The sequence below is a fragment of the Equus przewalskii genome, chromosome 5 (assembly GCF_037783145.1).
Source record: "Equus przewalskii isolate Varuska chromosome 5, EquPr2, whole genome shotgun sequence".
NCBI lineage: Eukaryota > Metazoa > Chordata > Mammalia > Perissodactyla > Equidae > Equus > Equus przewalskii.
Window position 1 is genome coordinate 13,855,813 of NC_091835.1, and position 23,348 is coordinate 13,879,160.

The 23,348-nt window shown below is 37.4% G+C and overlaps 1 protein-coding gene across 7 annotated transcripts in view; it reads left to right on the top strand.

Moving 5' to 3' along the window:
* Positions 1–2,140: 2,140 nt before the first annotated feature.
* The window catches only part of NYAP2 (neuronal tyrosine-phosphorylated phosphoinositide-3-kinase adaptor 2), a 257,064-nt gene continuing 235,856 nt past the window's right edge, over positions 2,141–23,348 (top strand). For 2 of the 7 annotated variants that reach the window (XM_070618403.1, XM_070618406.1), the window contains exons 1-3: positions 2,141–2,709; positions 3,013–3,498; positions 11,635–11,871. In XM_070618403.1, the coding sequence (XP_070474504.1) occupies positions 11,651–11,871 (221 nt within the window). In that variant the 5' untranslated portion in view covers positions 2,141–2,709; positions 3,013–3,498; positions 11,635–11,650. Of the gene's footprint in view, positions 2,710–2,825; positions 3,499–11,634; positions 11,872–23,348 lie in introns of those variants that run through there. The other 5 variants (XM_070618404.1, XM_070618407.1, XM_070618405.1 and 2 more) reach the window with 5 other exon arrangements.

Genomic DNA, 23,348 nt, shown 5'->3' on the forward strand with positions numbered 1-23,348 from the left:
CGCCCAATGTACTTTTCTCTGGATGTTATTGAAATGAGCAGAAGTGAATTTTATGTTTGTTTCAGTGATTATTTGAAAGTATAGATCCTTTTCTGTTTCATTCAGGGGGAATTAAAGAAGTAGTTCTGGGGACCTTCTAGACACCAACTCCCAAAGGTGCCATAAATGCCTGTACACTAATATACCTCCAGAGAAGAAATTGCCCAAACAATAGACCCTGTGGCCTCGAATAAGGAACAGCTTGGATTGAGGAGATGGGGTTGATATAACATCATGGTTCCCAAACCTTATTCTGTGAAAAGAAGAAAAGAAAAAGAAGAGAAAGAAACACAACAATTGTAAATTTTCCTAAAGCTGAAGATATTAAAATTAAAGGACCACACATTATTATAAATATGCCCTCCCTATTCTTTTGGGATAAAACTCCCTTTTACGTTTGGAATTTTTGTGGTAAAAAATGATGGGTTCTTTATATAGTTAGCAACCATATGTCAGTCTCTCGTTACTTTATTTAAAATTATCCTGGTATGTGGTATCAAGGTGACTGAGAACCACTGTGTTGGCCACAGATGATGAGATGCACATTCAGTCCAGTGACCTTGGATCCTAATCCCAATGAGCCAATAAGTGTGAGGCCTAAAGCAAGTGAGTATACTTCCCTGAGCATTAATTTTTCATGTGTAGAAATGGGCTTTACACAAGTGTCTACTCAAGCTGTCTATAATTCAAAAATATAGCCCCCCAAACCTGATAGAATTAACAGTCATGGTGAAGTATTTCTACTTTCTAGAATATCTGTCATGTAATTTCCTGATAAAGAATCTTTTCTGCTTTTAGTCATGTGCTGAAAGACAACTTTTATGAGAACTCTTGACTACCAAAGGTAATCATCCATTTACTCAACCTCTTGATCAAAGTGTGGTGTCTGCTCCTAGTTTGTAAGTGGTACTTGAGGCACTTTTCTTTTCTACCAGGTGTTAAGTTTTTTGAATCTTCACAAGACAGAGAAGGAGAGAGAGAGTGAGTGTGTGGGGGAGAGAGAGGGAGAGAGAGATGTCACCTCTTCTCTTTCCCAATTATATTTTCCTTCCTTCTTTTCATCTATCTAACCTTCTAGAGTGCATTAAACAGATGTCCTGTTCCACCAAAAAGCAATACACAAAGACCAGAAAATAAGTGACATACATGATGCACTTTAGGAATGCACTTTAGGACCTGTGAAAAGTGAACATCTTATAGTAATGAAATACGTTGATCTTATTTCCCCCAGATATTTACAAGTTAAGAAAACAAAATTCCCAAAATTGTACTATGGTCTCAGATGGTATTTAAGAATCAGGAAGGTGAACTTAAATTTAGTATTTTTTGTAGTCTGTTGATGCATGAAAAATTACTTTACATTCAGAACACATTTTTCTAAGAAATTAGTTATGAATTTAGATGTTTAGGATAAGCCTGGGGAAAATCAGCTTGCGAGTGAAGGTAATTTGCGATAAGAGTTATTGGAAAAGAATGTGACAGGAAAAAATCTACAGGTCACTATTGAATAATAAGCTCATTTTTTTCCTCTCAGAATTGATATTTTAGCCCAAATTAAGCAGAAATGTATTGCTTATTGTTATTTTTACCATGGTACCAACTTACACTTTAAACATCTACATTATACTTCGTTACACTTTTTACTCTAAGGAAAAGTAGGTTAAATAAAAACCTAGGACTTGATGTATATATATGTGTGTGTGTATGTGTGCACAAAATATATTTATATATGCACACACATACATACGCACACACATATACATATATATAGGTTGTATTATATAACATGGTATATGTGTGTATATTCAGCTGGATAGTAAGGACAGAATGAGGATAGTCCTCAGGAAATGTAAGAAATAGGATGACCAAATAATTTCAACAGTGAGTCTATAGGAGTTAGTACACACATGCCATGGTTAATCCACATCTTATTTTCTTTAATAAAATAACATGCACTCCGAGTGAGACCTTTCTTCAACATACGTGTGCCCTGTGCATGTTCTTTCTAAGTGGGCTAGTTTTGTTCTCATGCCATGGGAGCAGGTGGCATGAAGCTGTTTTGATGAGGTTAAAAGGCTCCTCCCCTCTTTCCCCAAGCAGCAGCCTGAGGTACGTCAGCAGTAATTGTGTGCCTGGCTCCGCTGTGCAGGGAGGGTGGAGGCAAAATTGATATCAAATAAGGGTATCAAACTGAGATCTGGATGTTCCTTTTAAGTTGTTGCTCATTTTCATTAGCCATGCCAGGGGTGAAAAGCTTATAACTTAAACATCCTCTGTAGTAAGAACATTTATTTTTGATGGATTTATATTTTTCTTCTCCATAAAGACTGAATTAGTGTTGTAGTGGATATAAATGAAGGGGTTTCTTTATCCTCTTTTCATTTTATTATCTACTAATCAGACTTCAGCTCAGATAGATAAAAGAGAGAGGTTCTGTTGCCTAGATGTGAGGCCTTTAATGAGGATGGGAAGCCCCAGGGAGCCGAAATCCGAAGTAGAACGATGCTGCTTTCGGGTTTCTTGTCATTTCTTCAGTTGCTTCTTCTCCTCCCTTTTCCAATGGGCCTAGTAAGCAGGAACTATCCAAGGTGCTAGAATGCTGGCAGCTTTGCCGTTCAATGCAGACGGAGTGCAGAAACAGAGAAGAAAGCTTACTGCTTATTTCAGAAGGTAGGTTCTTTGTTTCAGAATCCCTGATTAATCAGCAGCAGCATCAACAGACTAAGGCAGCTGGAGAGGAGAGAGAGAAGCAGGAAGGGAGGGAGTCAGGGGCACGGAGGGAGGGAGGGGAGAGAGAGAGAGAATGAGAGAGAGAGAGCTGGTTGTCACGGGGGAGGGACGATGCCACAAGCTAGGCTGCTCCAAACCTTCTGTATGTAAGTGGCAATGAGAAAGAGCATCTTTTTGGCTGAAAGGAGATATTTAGAAAGGATGTTTCTGATTTTTTGTTTTCATTTATTTTTGTCTTCACAGAATATAATCAAATGAGGCACCTTAGCCAGCCTGGGTGATTGCTTCGAGTCTTGTAATCATCTGTGTAGCAAAGTGGGTAAAATCATTCAATTTCTTTCCTGCTGGACCTGGAAGGAGAGGGGCTCTGTGTTCATCCCCACCCATTAGCTATGCCCTCTTTTCTCTGAATGTCGATTTAAGGAAGCAAGCACCTGTCTTCTGCCACCGCATTTTCCTAGCAAACTTTAAAGGCCATTTTATCTGATAGGAAGACCATCAAGAATGCTCTGATCTCTAGTGATGAAGAATCCGGGAGTGGACACTTTTCCCATCCAGGTACAATGCACTTTAATTGAAGAAAAACTGAGCTGAACTACAAGTCTATTTCTTATGGTGCTGGATTACTCCTACAGAACTGCCCTGAGATCAACCGTGAGAGAGGGCTCTGACAGACACAAGTCACCTTCTGATTATTGCACTTAGCTCTCCCTGGGGACTTAAATTTTGGTATGTATCTCATTTTTCAGATTCTCTAAGCATGCTAATTGAATCCAGCACTAAATAGATCAAGCAATCTGGTTATGAAATGGAATGGATTTTAGCTGGATATACTTAATGCTGAAGTTTGCCTGTCTTATTAGGTGGAGCAGAAATAAAGCCACAGCAAAGGCATCCAGGGCTTTAATGAGCCTCAGGCTGTTTTGTATCTTCTTATTCACTTTGTTACACTACCACAGAAATAGTTAAAATAGATTTTCCTTGGTAAAATAAGCCATGTTGAATTATTAAAAGCATTGAAAATATTTCCAGAGTATTAATTGGCATTCATGTTGTGCATGCTAGCTATTTATCTGTTATTCCATACCATAAATATTTTACACCAGTCTCTTTGCACCTTTGTGTCAGCCCAATTTAGTGTTCTCAAAAAAAAAAGGCACAGTATCAAAAAAAAAAAAATCCAAATCAGACATACACCAAAGCTGCAACTGCTTCTTCCTAACTAGTTAGACAGAAACCTCTTTGAGAAGCGCGTATTTTAATACCACTCTACATCTGGAAGATATCGTTATTCTCATCACAATAAATATTTTCTATAGACCTTTAGGGGAACTTGTTTTACTTGAGACACACTTACTTTGTTGGGGTGCCTCTATTCTAATTTTTCCAACTGCCAGCAATATTTTAAATGTAAGAAATGTAGGTATTTCCTATCAGGAAGAACTATTACAAGAAATAATATTGTTCATTTCCATTAGGAAATCCTAAAGTTGTTTTGGTATCGTAGAACTGAATTTTTTTTTCTAGATATAGCCCCCAAATAAGGGAATCCAATTGAAGAGGTTACAAAATGTAGTTTTGGTTATTTTTAACATGCACGAATTTATAACAAAGTACCGTGGAATAATGACTGTAGAACCAGAGTGAAAACTAACTCCTCTCCTAATTCTTCACATTTTAAACAGTTCTCCAATTTATTTTCCATATTGTTAAGTGGTAAATAAATTAATATGATAAAATGTGAGCCACAAATGCTGAAAATATTTAGTTTTTCTGTGGAAAGTGCAACATATGTTTGCCAACTCAGCAAAGACGGGGATTCTGTGAAGGACATTGGCAGCTGAGAAAATTAGTGGAAATAGACCTGAGGAAAACACCACAACTTCACAAGGAACTACAGAGAAGCCCAAGGACTTGAAGCATCTGTAAAGTTTAGAGAGAGAAGAGTAAATACCCTAGAGACACAAAGGTTGGATATTGTTTTAAAAAATAAATAAGTCATAGGCTCCCAATTCACTTAGATGGTTTCTATTGTAGCTCCAGTCAGCAATTATACTGACTATGTCTACTTTGCAAATACTGCCTTGTAAGCATTTGGAAACAGTTGGCGGAAGGCTCAAAAAAGTACTTAGCCGTTGACATTTTGCATGAGTCCTTAAGACTAGTGAAATGTGCAGTCTTTTTAGACCATAAGCAAATAGCACCATGACAACCTGGAAGTTGGGAGGAATATCCGATTTATGATGATACTACATGATCTATGCTCATTTTACCCATTTTGGGAAGGGAGATAGTGGAGAAAAACTCTCTACAGAGTAATCTGCTTTCCGGGAAAAAGCAATCAGTGTCTTTGTAGCTACTTCAACAAGCTCTCTTGGTTTTAACTCTAACATTTCCCATTTTGGGCAGACAGCTGCATTTTGATGACAGTGGAATGAGAAAATGAGCGTGACCATTTTGGGGTGGAGGGTAGGATTTCAAGCAAAATCAAAGTGAAATTATAGGACTTATTTTTGACATTATAAGATTTTATCAGAAAAACAATTTTGACATGGTTTACATAGGTTATGGATTAGAACTAGGCAATTTAGTCTGTTGATTTGTTCCTATGTGAAGTCAGCAGATTTTAGATATTAATTTGCATACATATTTTACATATGTATATGAAGCCTGATTATTTAAATACTTATATTTTCACAATGTGTTTTCAAATCGGTCTGAGTACATGCAGAAAATGTAAAAGATCTTTTTCTCCTGCTGAACAAAAATATAGTCAAAATTGCCTTGGGAAACTTTTATTTGGATAAACTGATACTACTAGGCAAAGTAGAATTCTTTCCCGGAGAAGATGCAATGATTCAAGTGGGAGGAAAAATCAAATTTTAATAACTCAAATTCTAGTAACTTCCACACAGCAATGAGACAGGTGTGGTTTGGAACCTCAGAAATGAGTAGGAGTGGGGACTGGAAAACTTTCCCATGTGCAAATAAAATGAAAAACATAAGTGTGAAATGAAGGCAAAATGTCTAGGCTTTCCATCGGGAAATTTATTTCCTTGGATGTATTTTGTTTTTCCCAGTTAACACAAATAGCAGCATAATGATGGCACAAAATAAGCTTCACCTTATTTTAGCTAGAACGTTATCTTACAGGGTTAATCGTGACTGAAAATGTAAGAAACTTATAGAACTTTAAGAATTTGGGAACAGTTCTCTCCCAAAGAAGAGATTTTTCTTCCTCTACAGCTCAGTATATGTAGAAATTATCTGGATTAATGGAGTTTTCACAACTTTGTATCTTGGAAAATCAAAGTTTCAGATGGAGAACAGCTCCACTTCAGAAACACTGAGCAAACATTTTAAGAAGAGCAAAAAGAACTAGTCCCCGTGAGGGCCAGTGGACTAATTCACAGATGATACAGTTATCTTAGAATCCTGCTTTTGGTAAATGATGGTAAATGGTCGACAGAAAGGCTCTATCTGAGAAGTCAGTGTCCACACCCACCTGAGGCAGTCCTTAAGGAGCCAGAGTGGTTGATGTCACACTGCATGAAGTTACACTAAAGGAGGAATTTGTTCCGAAGTTTAAGAAAAGGAAAGCGAAATACGTTAACATGTATGAGAAAATGGCATGCCTAATATTTATTTGACTCTCTTGTACACCTTTTCTTCAAAAACAGCCTATAATTATTAACCAAAAGCCTCTCTACTATGGGGGTACCCAAGATCGACACCAGTTAGTGCCACATTAAATATCCTCTGGTAAATTGAGGCCACACAAAATTGATTCCTTAATCTACAAAGAGAATAACCCATGTAAATGTATGATTTTAGTTAATGTTTTTGCATACATTTATTTCTCAAAATATACCCCAATTTTTTTTGCTTTACCACTAAAAGTCATGTAGTATCTCAGCTTCTTGAGTTTCCTGGATGCAAGCTGTGACTACAGAAAGAGAAAAAAGGAAGTGAATGTTTTATTTTCTATGGATTCTATTTGGATATCCTTAGGTATATTTTACGCTCTGCATATATATGTAATGGATACTTTTATTTCAGTGGAAACAATTATATAGAAGTGCAATGTTACTTTCGGCTCTGGGCTCAGCATTGGTGAGGCACAGTGAGGATTTTACACAAAAGAAATAAGGAAATGGTTAATTCCATAAAAAGTTAAAATGCTTAATATTTTAAATATGATCTGAATCACACCATTTTAAGTTGGTTCATCTTAGCTGAGTGGAGTGAGATTTCAAATTTTGGGAAGAGTCAGAGTATTATACAAAGTAATCTTTCTGAAGGGTGTGGTCAATAGGAAATAACAAAAGTGAAAGAATAAAATAAAATAAAGCTGAACAGTTAAACATATAGTTGTATGTAAACCAACATCTGTAGCTTTTATTAGAATGGCAATGATTCTAAATACAGTAATTCAGAAACTAGACAAAAGGAATCTCTTATGAATGCAGAATACAGCAGTGAAAGATAGGTGTAAAGTGAAGACATGAAGCTATCTGTGATTTGTGAATTCTGATCTCGGTCATTTTAGGTGCTCTCCTGGGAGAGTTTTTATTTTAAATATTTTTTTAAAATATTGGTCACAACTTCCAAGAAAAAAAACACATACACAAAAGTCTTGCACTGTTTGAATCAATGCCGTTCCAAAGAAAACATATCTGCCTTTTGGGTGAAGACTATGGATGTTCGCTTCCAACCAATGCTCTAGGGGGGGCTAAAATGTCTAATTTGTTTTCAGCAAAAATGGCTACAGTCACCTACCTGTTCAAATGAAAGGGCTACTCGTAAAAATGCAAAAGTTTCCCTTCAATCTTACCCACTCTGTTGTTACAAATATCCCACAAAATAACTTGAGGTCTAGTAGGGTAGACTCTCTTATTTATTGTGATATATCTAGAGATGCTGCCTTAAGGAGAGGAGCCCACGTGCTTCTTAACTACAGTCTTCTAAGATGCCGACGTTAGGAATTAGGTGCTCAAGACAAGCCTCTATAAACGGCTGTATACAGTATAGGATTGTTGTTCAAGGGCCAGAAATGAACTTAATTTAACATCCAACAGTCAAAATTCAGCCAAGTCTTTAGTGGTAACAAACATACCTCATTCAATATCTATCTTAGCCATAAACATCAATTTCTGAAAGACAAAAAGATTTTTGAGCATACTTGTCCATAGGATCTCACTGCATGGAAATGGTAGCAGTTGTAATGACGTAGACACTGAACATAAGGTCTGCTCTCCTTTAGTGAGGCCATGAGTCTCTTTATTCATAGTTCAGTTGCCTGAGAAACAACCTTTGGCTTGGAAGGGTGGAGTCCAAATGTTTGAGAGGTGTGATGAGCTTTGTGGTTCTTATGTCCCAAAGTCCTTATTTTCTAGATGTGGAAAATGGGGCAGAATGGATAAGTGGTCTGTCTACACTGTGCCTTTGGTTAGTGGACAAATCTGTTAATTACTTTCATGGCTTCCATTTGCACATCAATGACTAAGAAAGTTGAAATACACTAAACATTCTGTTCACGTATGTTTCAAAGTAAAAATATGTTTATCGAGGAGTTATTACTAAACGTAATCTTGGCCACAGTTGAGAATTATGGAAAATATCTAATAGTAATGTTAGTGACTGATAATTAAGGTCATAGTTATTGACCACTTGCGTATATTTTCTAGCTGAATCCTCACAACATAAGGAGGTAACTGGTCTTCCAACCACAAGTTTTAAAAACGTGGAAACTGCAGTTTAACTTGCACAAAGTCATAGATCTAGGGGTGCCTTCGTTGGGATGTTTAGGCCATCCCGCTCAAATTCTCATCTATGTTCTTCAGGAGTGCCTCACTGCCCCCCTACATTGCAAACTACCTTTCACTTGTAGACAGGGAAGCCGATAAGTGTGATGCTTAAACGTTGGCAGCGCTCTTCCATTTTTAATTTTTATTCTTATTTTTGATGACTCGATATAACTGTTGAAAAGTATTCCATGTTCATCCCCAAGAATAGTGATCGTAACCATGACAAACTAATGAATGCCACTATTGCCACCTGAATCAGCGCCCTTGTCATACTGTATTGCAATTGTTTATTTATTGTGCTCTTATGCTGCAATGTGAGTGTCTATAGGGACGCAATTCTGCCTTTATCAGCACCTAGTTCATAACAGACACTCAAGAAATACTTGAGTGAACCAGTGACCATAGAGTCAGATATTGCTCTAACCTGGAAGACGTAAGCATGTTCACATTCATCCATTTTTCATTACTATCAGGTTTGGCTAGATTTCATCCCCCAAATTTTCATCTCAACTTAAAAAAAAATCTCATAATACAACTTTCCACAGCACAAATTTTTTTTGATAATGTTATTTAATATTTTCTCAGACTAAACATAATTTAAACTGCAGGCAATTTGAAAGACCACTTAGGAAGATCATTAATTTTCAGAGGGACACAATTAACCTAGCTAATATTTGGATTATATAAACTGTATAAAGAATCTCTGGTGTTCCTTGGAAGGGAGGAAAAGTTAAGGAAAGAAATAAAAACTTTTGGGCAATGCCACACACAATGGGAAATAGACAGTTTTGCTCCAGGGCCAAGTGGGCGTGATCACCTTCCACCCCGAGGCATTGTCTCTAAAATCCTTGTAATACTGACTTGCTTGCTTCGCTATGGAAGAATTAATTGCCAGAAAGTTATGCAGGTCTTTTTTTTTATCCAGGCGCTCCTCGTCCTGAAGTCCTTAGGAGAAGTGAATTGCCAATAACGGTAATGCTTTAGCTCTCTGACAATCATGTTCTTGTATTTTTTCCCAAAAATCGCAATCATTGGCCACTGTAATTTTTTATTCCTATGAATGCCCAGCACTTAATCATCTAATCTGATGGACTGATATTAAAATACAATTCAGTTACATTAGATGGTTGGTATTAAAGGACTATTTCGTTTGCCAAGCCATTATGGCTTAAAAGCAAAACAAATATAATAAAACTTAAAACAAACATCATGAATCAACAAACAATTCGTCTATTCTCTAATTCCAACAATTTCTTACAGATTGGGAAATAAATCCTCAAATTCAGAAGAGGTTTCAAATAACGTATGGATTGACTGGCAGCTGAAATGATAAGCAGTGAAGTTTCCATAGCTACGATCTAGGTTATGGAACACAATTATACTTGTAAAAAAACCAGAATGAAAATGATTTGTAATGGTAAGAATGAAAGTCGAGGACTTCTACATTAACTAGTTGAGGTGATATTTTAAAAATATCTTTCTGAGTGTTTTAAAGAAAGTAAAAGATGTAAAGGTAATTTGCAATTTTTAAATGGCCAACTCTTTTCCCTTGTTAATTGATTTCGCTTTTGATTTTTCAATCTGACTCAATTATAGTAGTTTCCTATACCACCGTGAATATGCAGTTGAACACAGTAAGCCTTATTAAGCTGGAAGGATAAAACTCTCATCTTGTATGTAATTAATTAAACTTCGGTTCTATTTTTGATTGATTACAGCATAATTTCTCTATCCCCTGGCTTCATTGATTTCCATGATTCATTGGATATCTCTGCTTCAAGGCATGCTGATTTTCTTAACATGCTGGTTATCCATCCACCCATCCATCTATACACATATACACATTTGACATTACTATTGCTGCCAATCTTCCTGTTGTACTTTTATTATGATAATATTTGCTAACCTTATTATATGCTTATTACCATTGAGTTCTATGCAAAACTCTTTACAGTTATCATCTCTCTTAATCTTCACATCTATAGGAGGTCGGAGTTATTATTTCATCATTTTATAGGTGAGGGGAGTATGTATTGGCTCAAAGGCCTATGTTTTTGTTGTTGTGTTGATTTGGTTTTGGTTTTTAGGTGATCCTTTCTGTGCCTCAGTTTTTAGATCTTCATGTAGCAACAATAATGACAGTTGTCACTGCTTGAATTATCAGACTGGTCATTGATTAACGTGGCCCTGGTGATCTATGATGTTTGAGTTAGAGTATGAAGCCATTATAGAGCACCATTTTGGAAAATAATGGAGGGTCCAAAAGGGATTATTTACAAAAGGATTTATATCAGAAATCTGTATTTCCTTGATTACTGCTATAGTTCACATGAATGGTTCAGATTCATAAATCTTAATTTAAAATTGTAAGGAAAACTTAGAATAAGAAAGTTCATTCCAAATAATTATATCATTTTTTTTAAAGATTTTATTTTTTTCCTTTTTCTCCCCAAAGCCCCCCAGTACATAGTTGTATATTCTTCATTGTGGGTCCTTCTAGTTGTGGCATGTGGGATGTTGCCTCAGTGTGGTTTGATGAGCAGGGCCATGTCGGCGCCCAGGATTTGAACCAACGAAACACTGGGCCACCTTCAGCAGAGCAGAACTTAACCACTTGGCCACGGGGCCAGCCCCAATAATTATATCATTTTACTTGAACAAAAAAGGCATTATGCTATCAGAAATAAATGAAGCTTGGATCTGATATATCTTATTGGTATAAAAACACATTTTTGAGAAACAAAATCATGACTCTAATTATGTAAACCAAACGTTTATCTTCTCACGTAATATTTGCACTCTCACATTACCTTTCAGCTCAAGACCTTTGCCCTTTGATCTGTTAATTTCGCTGCTCTGAGGGAGTGTTTTCTACTCAGGCAACATTCATTTCATGTTATTTCAACTCCTCCGATTGTTATTTCTGTTGAAATATTTTCTCCAAGTAGATTCTACATAAGCTTTGGAGTTTGGGGCTGACAAGATAGTAGGGAGAATAAACAGCACCTTGCTTTCATTACCACTCTTGATAAGGGCAAAATGTATTCTCACCCCACAGGAAGTGTTCCTTTTTCATGATATCCTCCAAGATGATGAGTTCCAATCCTGAGGAAGACCCTTTGGACTCATTTCTCCAGTATATCGAGGATATGGGGATGAAGGCCTATGATGGCTTGGTTATTCAGAATGCATCAGACATTGCTCGAGAGAATGATCGCTTGAGAAATGAAACAAACCTGGCCTACTTGAAGGAGAAGAATGAAAAACGCCGAAGACAAGAAGAAGCAATAAAACGGTAAATATAAATAAAATTATTCCGAGTTTGTGCACAGAAGGGAATCTGTGAGTTCTGCAAAGGCTGTGATGTTGTCAACTGGTCAAGAAGAGGCTTGTCAAAGTTAGACTTGATGAGACAAAGTGAAAATGGTACCTCAACTATAACAAAAACGCAATCCACAGGATCCTCGCCTTAGCTAACAAAAGTAGTTTATTTGTGTGTTGTGCATATGCAGGTGTGGATGGGATGGGAAAAGAGCTCAATATTCTCTAGGTAAAAGTTCATACCGAACAATCTTTTGATAGCCCAAGGGAACACACAATCACTTTAATAGCCAATATTTGAGGGGAACTTCTCACCTTTAATGGTATTTGTTTGTAGTTCTTACCTTATAATAGAGTTCATCTTCTTCCTAGATTATGAAAAGACTTGTCAATAATTAGAATTCTGGGAGCCTCTGAGGGCAGGTGGAACCCTCAGTGTGTGCTCTCTGTGCAGAATTTTATGGCTGTTACATCTCTTGTCTGGTACCAAGTGCCCCAGTTTGGTCCAAATGAAACGATTTTTATGCTGGAAAACCTACCAGCTACGAGCAAATGAGCCCCAGATTGCAGCTTCCAGATGGAGGCTAAGTTTCCTAGGACACTGAGGCCAAAAGAAGGATGTACATCTTTTGAGTTTTCAAAAGAATGTTACAGAGTTTTGTATGTGTGTGTTTGTGTCTGTGTGAGTGTGTTTTATAGACGTCCAGCTAGAGACATGTTGTGTTTGATGAAGTCCTGTTTCTTCAGTAGAGTCCATTTGCTATGTGGAAAGATGCAGAATTTAGAAAATTAATTCATGTCAATTAGCTGGATAACTGAATAATAATGGTTAAGCTATATTGATAGTTGGTGGATTTTTCGTCTGATCTGGCATTAATACTTTTGCTTACTCTCTGTGAACATTATAATATTAAGGAAAAGAAAATATTATTTTAAGATGAACTCTTTATTCTTATAAAGAAGCTGGGTAAGGATGTAGTACTCCAATCATTTGATGGCAAATAACTTTATATGAGAGGATGGAGGGGGAGAGGGAGAGAGATTTACAAATAAAAAATAAAAATTTTGTAGAGGATTATTTTGAAGGAGGGTAATCATTTTTCCCTGGACTATTAAAATGGAAATCTATTCTATTGCCAGGGATAAAAGTGTTTGTAAAATTGTGTCCTTGATAAACATGTTCACAACTGCATATATTTGCCTTTAAGTCAATTAATTTGTTGTTCAGGACTATGTTATCTGTTATTTCTACATAATTTCACTTAGGATCACAGATTCCTTTCTGGAATATACTAAGTGTCCTTTCTTAAGACAATTTTTTTCTTTGGAGTACTCTGATGGAAGTACTTCTGTGTGTATGTGAGCATTTTACTTTACTTTTATGAGTCTCGGTTTTCTAAAGTTCAAAACAAAGGAGGGCTGGCCTGGTGATGTAATGGTTAAGTTTGTGCCCTCTGCTTTGGTGGCCCATGGTTCATAGGTTGGGATCCCAGGCACGGACCTAGCCCTCCTTGTCAAGCCATGCTGTGGTAGCATCCCACACAAAATAGAAGAAGATTGACACAGATGTTAGCTCAGGACCAATCTTCCTCACACACGAAAAAGCAATGGGGTAGGCTACGTGATTTCTGAAGTAACATCACCTCTAAAACCTAAAGTTTCTCAATTTTGGCATTAAAACTCAACAATTTCTTCTTTTCTATAAACACATAAACAGAATTATTTGTTGAGTAGTTCTATTAGATTTTATGGAGCACTCACAGTGTGTGCTTAACACCGTACTATTCACTTCTGTGTTTCATCAACAACCTTCAGAAAGTTTCTATTGAAAGATTCCTAGATACTAAGACAGCAAAATTGGCGCATTTTTAGGTGATGTACTGTTGAGCGTTCAAAGGGGCAAAACCAACAACAATTCCAAAGCAGTCTAAAGTCCAAGGGATGGGAGCAGTAATATAGGTAGATGGAGACACAGTAAAACCCTGTCACTACATAGTAAGTGAGGTCCAGGAAATCCACTTGTGTGATCTGAGTTAGTTCCTGCTAGATAATAAAGCAATATTTTCTAGAATTATGTGACAAGGCATAAAAGTAAAGATAGTTCAAATCACACATTGAACTGAAGAAGTCCCAAATGATCTCGAGACATTTACCTCCACATCACCGCCTCAGCACAAGATAAAACTTTAATCCTATTTGGAATAGAGCAAAAGACAGGAGTAAGTCACCCACCGTGTGTATGTGTGTGTGTGTGTTTTTAATCTGCATCTATGGTTCATTTGAAATAGTTCTTTCGAGTGCGAGCGTTCTTTCTTGTATCAAATGAGTGAAGACTCAAAGTGGGGAGAGAAAAACCTGTCAGTTTGAAATTCACAGTTTGTCTTTCTATAACTAGACTAGGAGAAAAATGAAGAAGCCACTGGTAACAGGAGGAAGCAAGAGTCTTTTAGGGTCTGGCATTTGATGAGATAAATATTCAGTTATTGTACATTTCCATTATTTCCGTGGCAGAACGTATAGCAAAGACTTGGGAACACACATGCCTGAAGCCAGGTCCCTCTTATTCCATAACTAGGTTGCTTTCAGAGCTGTTGTTGCCACAGTAATTGGTGTTATTGACAGGAGAGTTATAAAGGGTTGTACTTTATGTCAGAGTGACCTAGTGGCAGTAGGATTTTAGACGATAAGGCCGTTCAGAATTTGTCCCTAGATGTGGGTATAGTTGAAGAATAAACCAACTTCCCAGACATGAGGACACCAACCAGAGGTAAACAGACTGCCACGTCCTGGCAAAGTGGGCTTATGTTCAAGTTGAATTTTGACCCCACCCATGAAATAGGGGTAAAGCAGAAAGACTTAAATCCTGGAAACAAGAAACGACACTGAGCCAAGTAAGATAGACAGGGCATCTCTCACCTGAGGCCAAGGTGACTAGAGGCAATGAGTTAACGACGCATGCAAGTGACATGGTTGCTGATGTCCAAGCTACAAGGTAGGTTTCATGAGAAGAACGACTCTATTTTTCTACACAATTCTTGAACAAAACCTAAAGCCGACTTATTGCTCAATAAATACTTGCTGTTAAATGTATTCATTGATTGGAGAAATATTTATTGAAATTTTACTAAGTGCCAGGCAGTGTTCTAGATCTTAATGAGATAGCAGTGGACAGAACAAAGTCCCTGGTTATAAGGGAATTACATTCTGAGAGAAGAGTAAAGGAGAGATAACACAAAACAAATAGGTATGTATAAATATATATCACAGGTGGGTAATAATTTTTTACACTGTAAAACGAAACAAGGCAAAGGAGATAAAAACAGCAACCAGACAAGGCCACTTAAGTCAAATGACTTTTGAGCAGAGATGTGAGACACTGGAAGTGTACTGCTAGAGATGTGAGCCACATGGCCACCTGCGGGAAGAGAATTCTAGGCAGAGGGAACAACACATCTGATGTGTTCCGAGAAGAGGACAAGGCATCATGTAGTGACCAAGGCAAAGACTGGGGGGTTGTATGTTCAGACTGTAGTGGGCTGCCAGGTAAAGTAAAGTCTTAGAAGCTCTTGTGTTTTATTCTGAAGGAGAAAAAAATCGTTGAAGGTTTTTGAGCAGATGTGCAACACGCCTTAAATGAACATTTTACAAGAATTACTCTGGTTTCTGTGTGTTGAATAGATGAGTGGGGCAAAGCTAGATGCAAGAAATGCAGAGAGAAAGCTTTTGCAATAATTCAGGTGAGAGAGGATGATGGTTTGGACTAAGGTAGTGGCAGTAAAGGTGGTGTAAAATGATCAAATTATGGGCATTATTAGAATTTTATAATTAATGAGATGTAAGTGTTGAGTAAGAGAGAGGAACTGAGGATGGTTATCGAGTTTGCTTTGTCGTTGTTGATGTTGTGTTTTGCTTTTTTCTGAACAACTAGAATGATGTTTCCGCTAAATGATCTGGTAAAGACTAGAAGAGGAGTAAGTTTAGGTGAAATGGTGGGGGAATAGGAACTCAGCTTTGGTATGCCAATTTTGTGAGCCCTTTTGGATATCCAAGCAGAGAATTCTGTGTAGACAGTTGGATCCAAGATTTATAGTAGAGTTCAAAGCTGGAGGTATAAATATGAGAGTCATATTCTATAGATTTCACAGTCATGAACCTAGTTGAGGATACCTAGGACCTAAAATAAGATGGAGATGATAAAAGCACCCATGATTGTTCCTTCAGGCACCTAATTGCTTACGTAATAGGAACAGTAGAAGAATCTAGTAAGAATAGCCAGCAAGAGAAGAACCACAAAGGAGAGTGACTCTTTAGAGTGAAGTGACAAAAGTGATTAAAGAAGAGAGAGAGATTTTACTGATAGAGCAAATATGTTGAAGCATGAGAATTGACCAATGCCTTTTACCACGTCGGTGTTGTTGACAAGAACAGCTTCAGTGGAGTGCAGAGAGTAAAACCCAGTGGGATTATCTTCATGAGAAAGTGGGAAGAAAGGAATTGAAACAGAATATAGAGAACTATTTTGAGGACTTCTGAGGTTAAAAAAAATTCAAAAATATGGAGAGTAGTTGAAGGGGGAAGTGGGGTCTATGGAAGTTTTGTTTTCCTATTTTCATCCTTTAAGAAGAGAGAAAACTGGATTATTTAAAATGTTGATATGAATGATTACAATAGAAGGGGAAACATTAATGAATTAGGAGAGGGAAGGAAAAATTACTGTGATTATGTCCTTGAGTAGGTGGGAAGGGACGGGATCTAAAGATAGGAGCACAGATTACCCAACCTTTGTAGGAGAAGGAATGCCACAATATATAGATTGAATGAATGATGAATGAATGAATGATGGATCTCGCATGAAAAGGCCCCAAACCTGGCTGATCCTATACTAAACTCCATTTCATTATTGTGTCCACAGCTGTTACATGTGCTAGGAATGGAAAGATGTAGTGTGTGTCTTGCTATCAATAACTCTTCCCACTCTTTCCTACACTCCTTCCCCCAAATATTTTTCTGAAATCCTAATTTAAAGTGCAAATATCTTTAGAAGGGACAAAATCCTAGTAAAGCCTCCTCAATTGGTGAGATTTCTCTGATGTCTTTCTTTCCCAAAAGTAGAGCCCATGTACAGTGTGAAGACGTAGAAGTCTCTGGATGTTGTTGGGAGTGGGGTTGGAGAGAGAAAAGTGAAAGGAGCCACAAATGATTGGACAAAAGGAAGAGGAGACCAAAGGCCTTGCACGACATTATGACAAGACGGGCAATGGATATCTCAAGTTATCCTGTCTCAGTATCCATTGTAATGTCCAAATTCAATTTTATTTTATTCATATGGTGACCACTATCCTGGGATTCTGACAATTAAAAATATAATAGTCTTACATATTATGGAAACCTTTACAGTACGTTTTTAGAATTACTTCAACTTTCCTACTAGAAAACATATTTTTAGCATTTTTGAAAACTCCATAGCAAGAATCTGGTCTCACAGGCATTTTGGGGTTCCAAGGACAGGGACAAAAGCAAAATATCCACATCTAAATTTCACACATATTTTAATATACAATTTATGTCAAATTGTACAGAAAATTCAACATGATGTTAATGAACACAGTCTAATCTATTAAAATTCTTTATCATATCTGCTGAATGCCTTCTTTAATATATACTATGATTTAATATATAGAATGTAAATGCTAAAAATCTAAAGATGGGGCATGTTTGACCTTGAAAAGGCATTGATGATAATTCTCTGTGAAATATGCCAGTTGCAATTTCAGAAATGTGCAGACTGCCAAAGATTGCTTAAAAAATGGAAATAGGATTTTGTATGATTGACCTTCTGGATCACATATGTGCTGAAATGCCTTTGTGCTGAAGCTAGGAAGCTTAAAACACTGAGTTCTTAGAAAAAAAATACCCTCATCACTTTCTCAGTGTTCTAAGTCATTCAGGCTTCTTGAGCCCGATTATTTATTTTTAAACGAACTTGAGCCCTTTGTCACTACAAACTTTCTTGTGCGTTCACTTCCATTTCTCAACTGGGATTTTACTGACGAGGCTTACTGGGTGAAAAATGCTAAATAATAAAAAGTGATATTGTTAGTGCTTTTCTTAACAACTCCAAATAACATTTGGGGAGAAAGAAAGGAAGAGAAAGACTTAAAGGAGAAAAGTTAATGGAGAATGAAAAAATTATTTCAGTAGCTCATCGTTTCTGCTATTTTAAATCCTAATGGTTTTGTGCAGGCACTGTTAAATGAGATTTACTTTTTATTAAAAAGCCTATAAGAAAACAAACAGCCAAAACCTACAGCTTCAAACAAGTGAGCTCAATCTAGATAGGTCATAAAACCCTAGTTTGGTGTGTGGGGTGGTGAAAAGGGATGTTTAGGAAACGGCAACGATAGGTGTGTTGAATCATTAATGCAGTGCAAGCACCAGCCATTAAGAAGGCGACTACCAATGAGAACAGTGTCCGGCCACAAACAACCTGTAAGGCAGCACCTGCGTGTGCTCGTAACCATACGGCCTGTTTTGAAAGTTCACTACATACAGGTAACACCTTGTTTGGGACATCAAGTCAGGATATTCACTAACGAAGATGGACAATTAAAAGACCATCTGGTATACCAAAAGCACACTTAGGTTTGAGACTTCCCTTCCAGTAAATTTTTCTTTCTGGATTCTGGAACTGGTCCCTGCACTGTCTAATTTTACTGTTAGCACAGTATTTCGAAAACAGAATAAGAAATATCCCTTAAACAAAAAGAAACAAGAAAATTTGTTCCCAGTACATGTCTTTCTGAGTATGTTTTCTATTATAGGAAGAGGTTGGATTTTTTTTTTTTCTAATGAAACAAATGCTACATTAGCGAAATTTTCCCAAACATTGCAAGTCTGGAAGACAGCTCTTAACTGTAGCAAAGTGGCTCTGACACAAAGGACGACATAGGCTGATTAGGAAAGTCTCTATTCCCAGTGGATTCCCTCAAGGGATCTATATGAGGTTATATTTCCTCTTTAAAAGTGACAGTCAGAAATGGAATTAGATTACTCACAGCTCCTTTAAAAAACGCATGCAATTGTATTTTAGTATATATACTTGGAAACTATATTTGAAGGTTTTGATATTTCTGTTAGTTAAAGAGGAACAAAGGACCATTAAACTCCATCCTTTAGACCAGAGAGAAAAAGAAAGTAAAAATAAAAATAAAGCATTTGCTTTTCCTTCACTGAAACATTGCTACCTAAAAGACAAATAATTACAATACCAAAGTTTCAAATTGGTTAATATTTTAAATGATTATCCAAAGACATAGTTACAGAAAGCTCTTATTAGATAAATGTTAACACTTACATAAATCCTCTTTAGATAGTTATGGCTTCTGGAATCATACTCGTGATTTGTGGAAGAAGACATCATGGAAATAGCATTTATTGAAGTGCATTTTAGTGAATGATACATCCATTCAGTACAGCAGGAATAGCTACTTCGGTCACAAACAGATAGTCTCATTGGGCTTATTTGAATTGGAAACGTAGCAAAATGAAATATCCTCTTTGCATATCAAAACAGATGTCGAAGTACCATCGCTCAGGTGAAGTGAGGACAGTTAAATGAACCAGGGTTCAGAAACAAACACAACTGTGTCAACTTTTAAAAATACTCTACAGCTCGTCTTAGAATATTTAGAAACAGTCTATGAACAGCTATCGCTTCTATGGTTAGAGCATAGGAAACAAACCCCAAAAGCCCTCAGCCATACTCCCATCTAGAATGAAACGCAAATCTGTAGCTTGTCAGGGTTTTGCTGGAATGAATCAGCTGATCTGATCTGATGTGAATTTCTGACCTAATTTTGCTGTAGGACTCGGTGCTCAGGCAGAGAAAACAAGGTTAATGTGTTGATAAGGGGCGAGATTAAACAGCAGACAGTATCTTAATAACCCTCTCTAATTTCAGCTTCCTTTTGCGTTTGTGATTAATTCCAATCACTTTTCTATTAATCATTTTAGAGGACCACAAGCTGCTTTGCTTGTTTTTATGTTAAAATTGTGCACCCAGATTTTCTTTTTTTCAAAGCTAAACAAGATGTCCAGACGTTGGGGTAATCTTGGCTACAATGTCAAATGCAGAGGGAGATTTTTATTCATAGAACCCTACGATTAGAAGAGAGAATTCAATAATTCGCCTTGTCCATCCCTCGCTGACTGCTCTTTATTGAGCCAGAAGCCAAATTTACAAGGCTGATCCTAAATGAATTGATTTATTAAAAGTGTTCTATTTTCTTTCCAGCGCTAGTGGGGAGAGTTAATATTAATGAGCATATATCTAAGGACACCACTTATGCTCATTAATATTAACTTTCCCCACTTAGCCTAAGGACATCACATTTGTCCATTTTGGCTGTTGTGCCAGTTCACTTTGTAAGTCAAAATGGTGTCTGTCCCGCAGGCCTACAGTTTTCAGTAAGGGTTACCACAGTCTTAAGATGATTAATACATACTTTAGCGTTCAGCTACTCACCATTCACATTGCACCCACATAGAGGCGATTTTATGTTTTTCATTCAATCACCTGCCAGGACAGATTAGAGGCCACATAAAGAGGACTCTTTAAGGGTTCATTTTAGGGTAAGCTTCCTTCTTCTCACATACCTTTCTGAGAGCTATTTATACTTTTGGTTGTTTCAACTTTAACTATATCCTGGACTTAGCGCTGACTTCATATTTTACGAATGCCAGTGTCTGTTCCATATCTGAAATAAATAGACAGATGTCGGCAAGAGGAGGGGCTTTTCAGAACATAACCCCATATGGGCCAGTCAGTCGGCATGAGAATTAAGCTCTTCTAATGCTGAGGAAATTTCAGTGAAGGGTAGACCTTCCAAACAGCCAAATCTGTGGCATCCTGAACAATTGAAAAGAATCCCGTTGGAAAATTTAAGGTAATCGTTCTTTTAGAAGTCGTGTTAAATATTTATAATGGTTACAGATTAATTGGGCAATAGTTTTTAGTCTAGGCGGTTTCTTATACTCTTCAGGCTATCGGAGGATATTCTCAATCTTTAACTAAACATGGCCGTTGTGAAATGTTCAAAGACCCAGATAAGGGAATGGAATTATTATGGAGCAAGGCTATGAATCAGGGGATTTTTTAACTACCAAAAATGCAATATGGCTTAGAGAACGTGTCTAATGTAACAGATGAAACTGCTAGAGTGGAGACTGAGCATGTTAATAAAATAGCTCCAAGGCTTCTGTCCAACTTTGAGGTAGCCAGAAGAAAACGTCTTCATTATAAATTTATGGGTCACCTTGAAATTAATTTTAATCATGAATTGAGGAGAAGGAAAATCAGGTCCCCTCCAAAAGTGAATCTCTGCTCAAAACACATGCCTCTAGTTAAAAGTTATTCTCAATAAATTTCTTATTTGGAGATACATGGCAGAATATTCATGTTCGTGCTAGAATATAAATGTAACTAGCCTGCCAGGAAGCAAGGGAAAAACATCTTTTTTTTTTTTAAGAAAAGCATTTCCAATAAAATATTTAAGGGAGATGCTTTAAAAAGAAAAAGGCCAACATTTAAAATCCATTATTTTAATTAGTAAATTGCATTTTAGTCTTTGATCTGGGGTTAAGTATACCATTCTGCAAATCCTGATGTTTGAATAAGAAGTGAGGGGGTTCAGCAACGGAGAAGAGCGTTACCAAGGAGACTTCTTAATTTCCTATTAGACTGATGTTTGTGTGTGTTGCATAGCTATTTTGTTTCTATGTGAAGATTTTCATTAAGCATTTATTGAATGTCTATTATATATCAGCTATTGTTTTAGGTGCTTGGGATAAAGCAATGAACAAAATAGTAAAGAGATTGTCCTCATGGGATTTACGATCTGGTGGGGGTAGGGTGAGGAGACAGACAACAAACAGATAAGTGTAGAGTAAGTTAAAATGTGATGAGTTCTATGAAGAAAACTGAATCGGGGCACCGAGGGTCAGTGGTGTGCAATTTTACATAGGTTGGTCAAGGAAAGGCTCACTGAGGCTGTCAAATTGTAGTAAAGACCTGAAGTAAGAGAGAGACTAAGCCATGCAAATCTCCAGGGCAACAGATTTCCAAGAAGAAGGAGCATATAGAGAAGAGGTGATAGTGGGAGCATCCCCGCTATGTTGGAGAAACTGCATGGAGATCAGTGTGTCTGCAACAGAGCAAGTGAGGTGGACAGGGTTAGAAGATCAGGTCAGAACTAGTAAGGTCAGATCTTATCAGGACATGGAGCTCACTGTCAGGACATTGCCTGTCACTCACTTGAGACGAGATGAGACATCGGTTGTGGTGTTTTGAAAGGAAGAATGCCGTCATCTGACTTCTGTAATGAAAATGAGGATCATTCTGGCTGCTACATGGAGCAGCAAAAGCAGAAGCAGGAACCTCAGTTGGGAGGCTGTAAAAGCAATCGTGAGGAGGGAAGATGGTGGCGCGAACCAGAGTTCATGGACAGGGAAATGTGATGGAATTCGAGATGCATTTTGAAAGCAGAGTTGACGGAATTTGGTGACAGATTGGATGTGGGGTGTGAGAGCAAGATAAAAGCATAGCATTCCCACTAACTGGGTTGGGGAAGGCCGCGGAAGAAGGGTTTGGGTGAGAAAGGCTTTGGATCTATTAATTTTGAGATGTCTAGTAGGCTTCGAATGATTTGTTATTTGTAAGAATTTCACGTTTCATCTTTGATAATTTATAGGTAAGAGATTGAGTAATTTTACAGAAATTTGAAATACTTTTATAAAACTTATACACCAACACATTTAAGTTTGAAGAAAGAGTTTTAAAAAACGTTTGTCCAGGGACGGGCCTAGTGGCGCAGCGGTTAAGTTCGCACATTCCACTTCTTGGCGGCCCGGGGGTCACCAGTTCGGATCCCGAGTGCGGACACGGCACCGCTTGGCAAAAGCCATGCTGTGGTAGGCGTCCCACCTATAAAGCAGAGGAAGATGGGCATGGATGTTAGCTCAGGGCCAGTCTTCCTCAGCAAAAATAGGAGGATTGGCAGTATTTAGCTCAGGGTTAATCTTCCTCAAAAAAAAAAAAGTTTGTCCAGAGGAGAGCAAGCATGGAGATTAACCCAAGCGGATGAACAATTGCCTGCAGGTCTCTGCCTTTGTACAGAGTTAGTGGAGTTAGTGATCTTGATTCTAAGAGCTACATGATCCACACTCTCATGTGCCTTCTAGTTTAGGGCAGAGATAATAGTCTTAGTCCTAAAATGTAAGAAGCAAGATAAAAGGCAGATGTAGGACTGCAGAATACTTGACATTCTTGAAAAGAAAAAATGCTCTGACAACGGGTAGATTCAATCCTTAGCGTTGATAACGTTTACCTCTGGGCTTTTTGCAATGATGGAGATATTGATAACTAGTTTGTTAATTGTTGCATATTGGGCACTT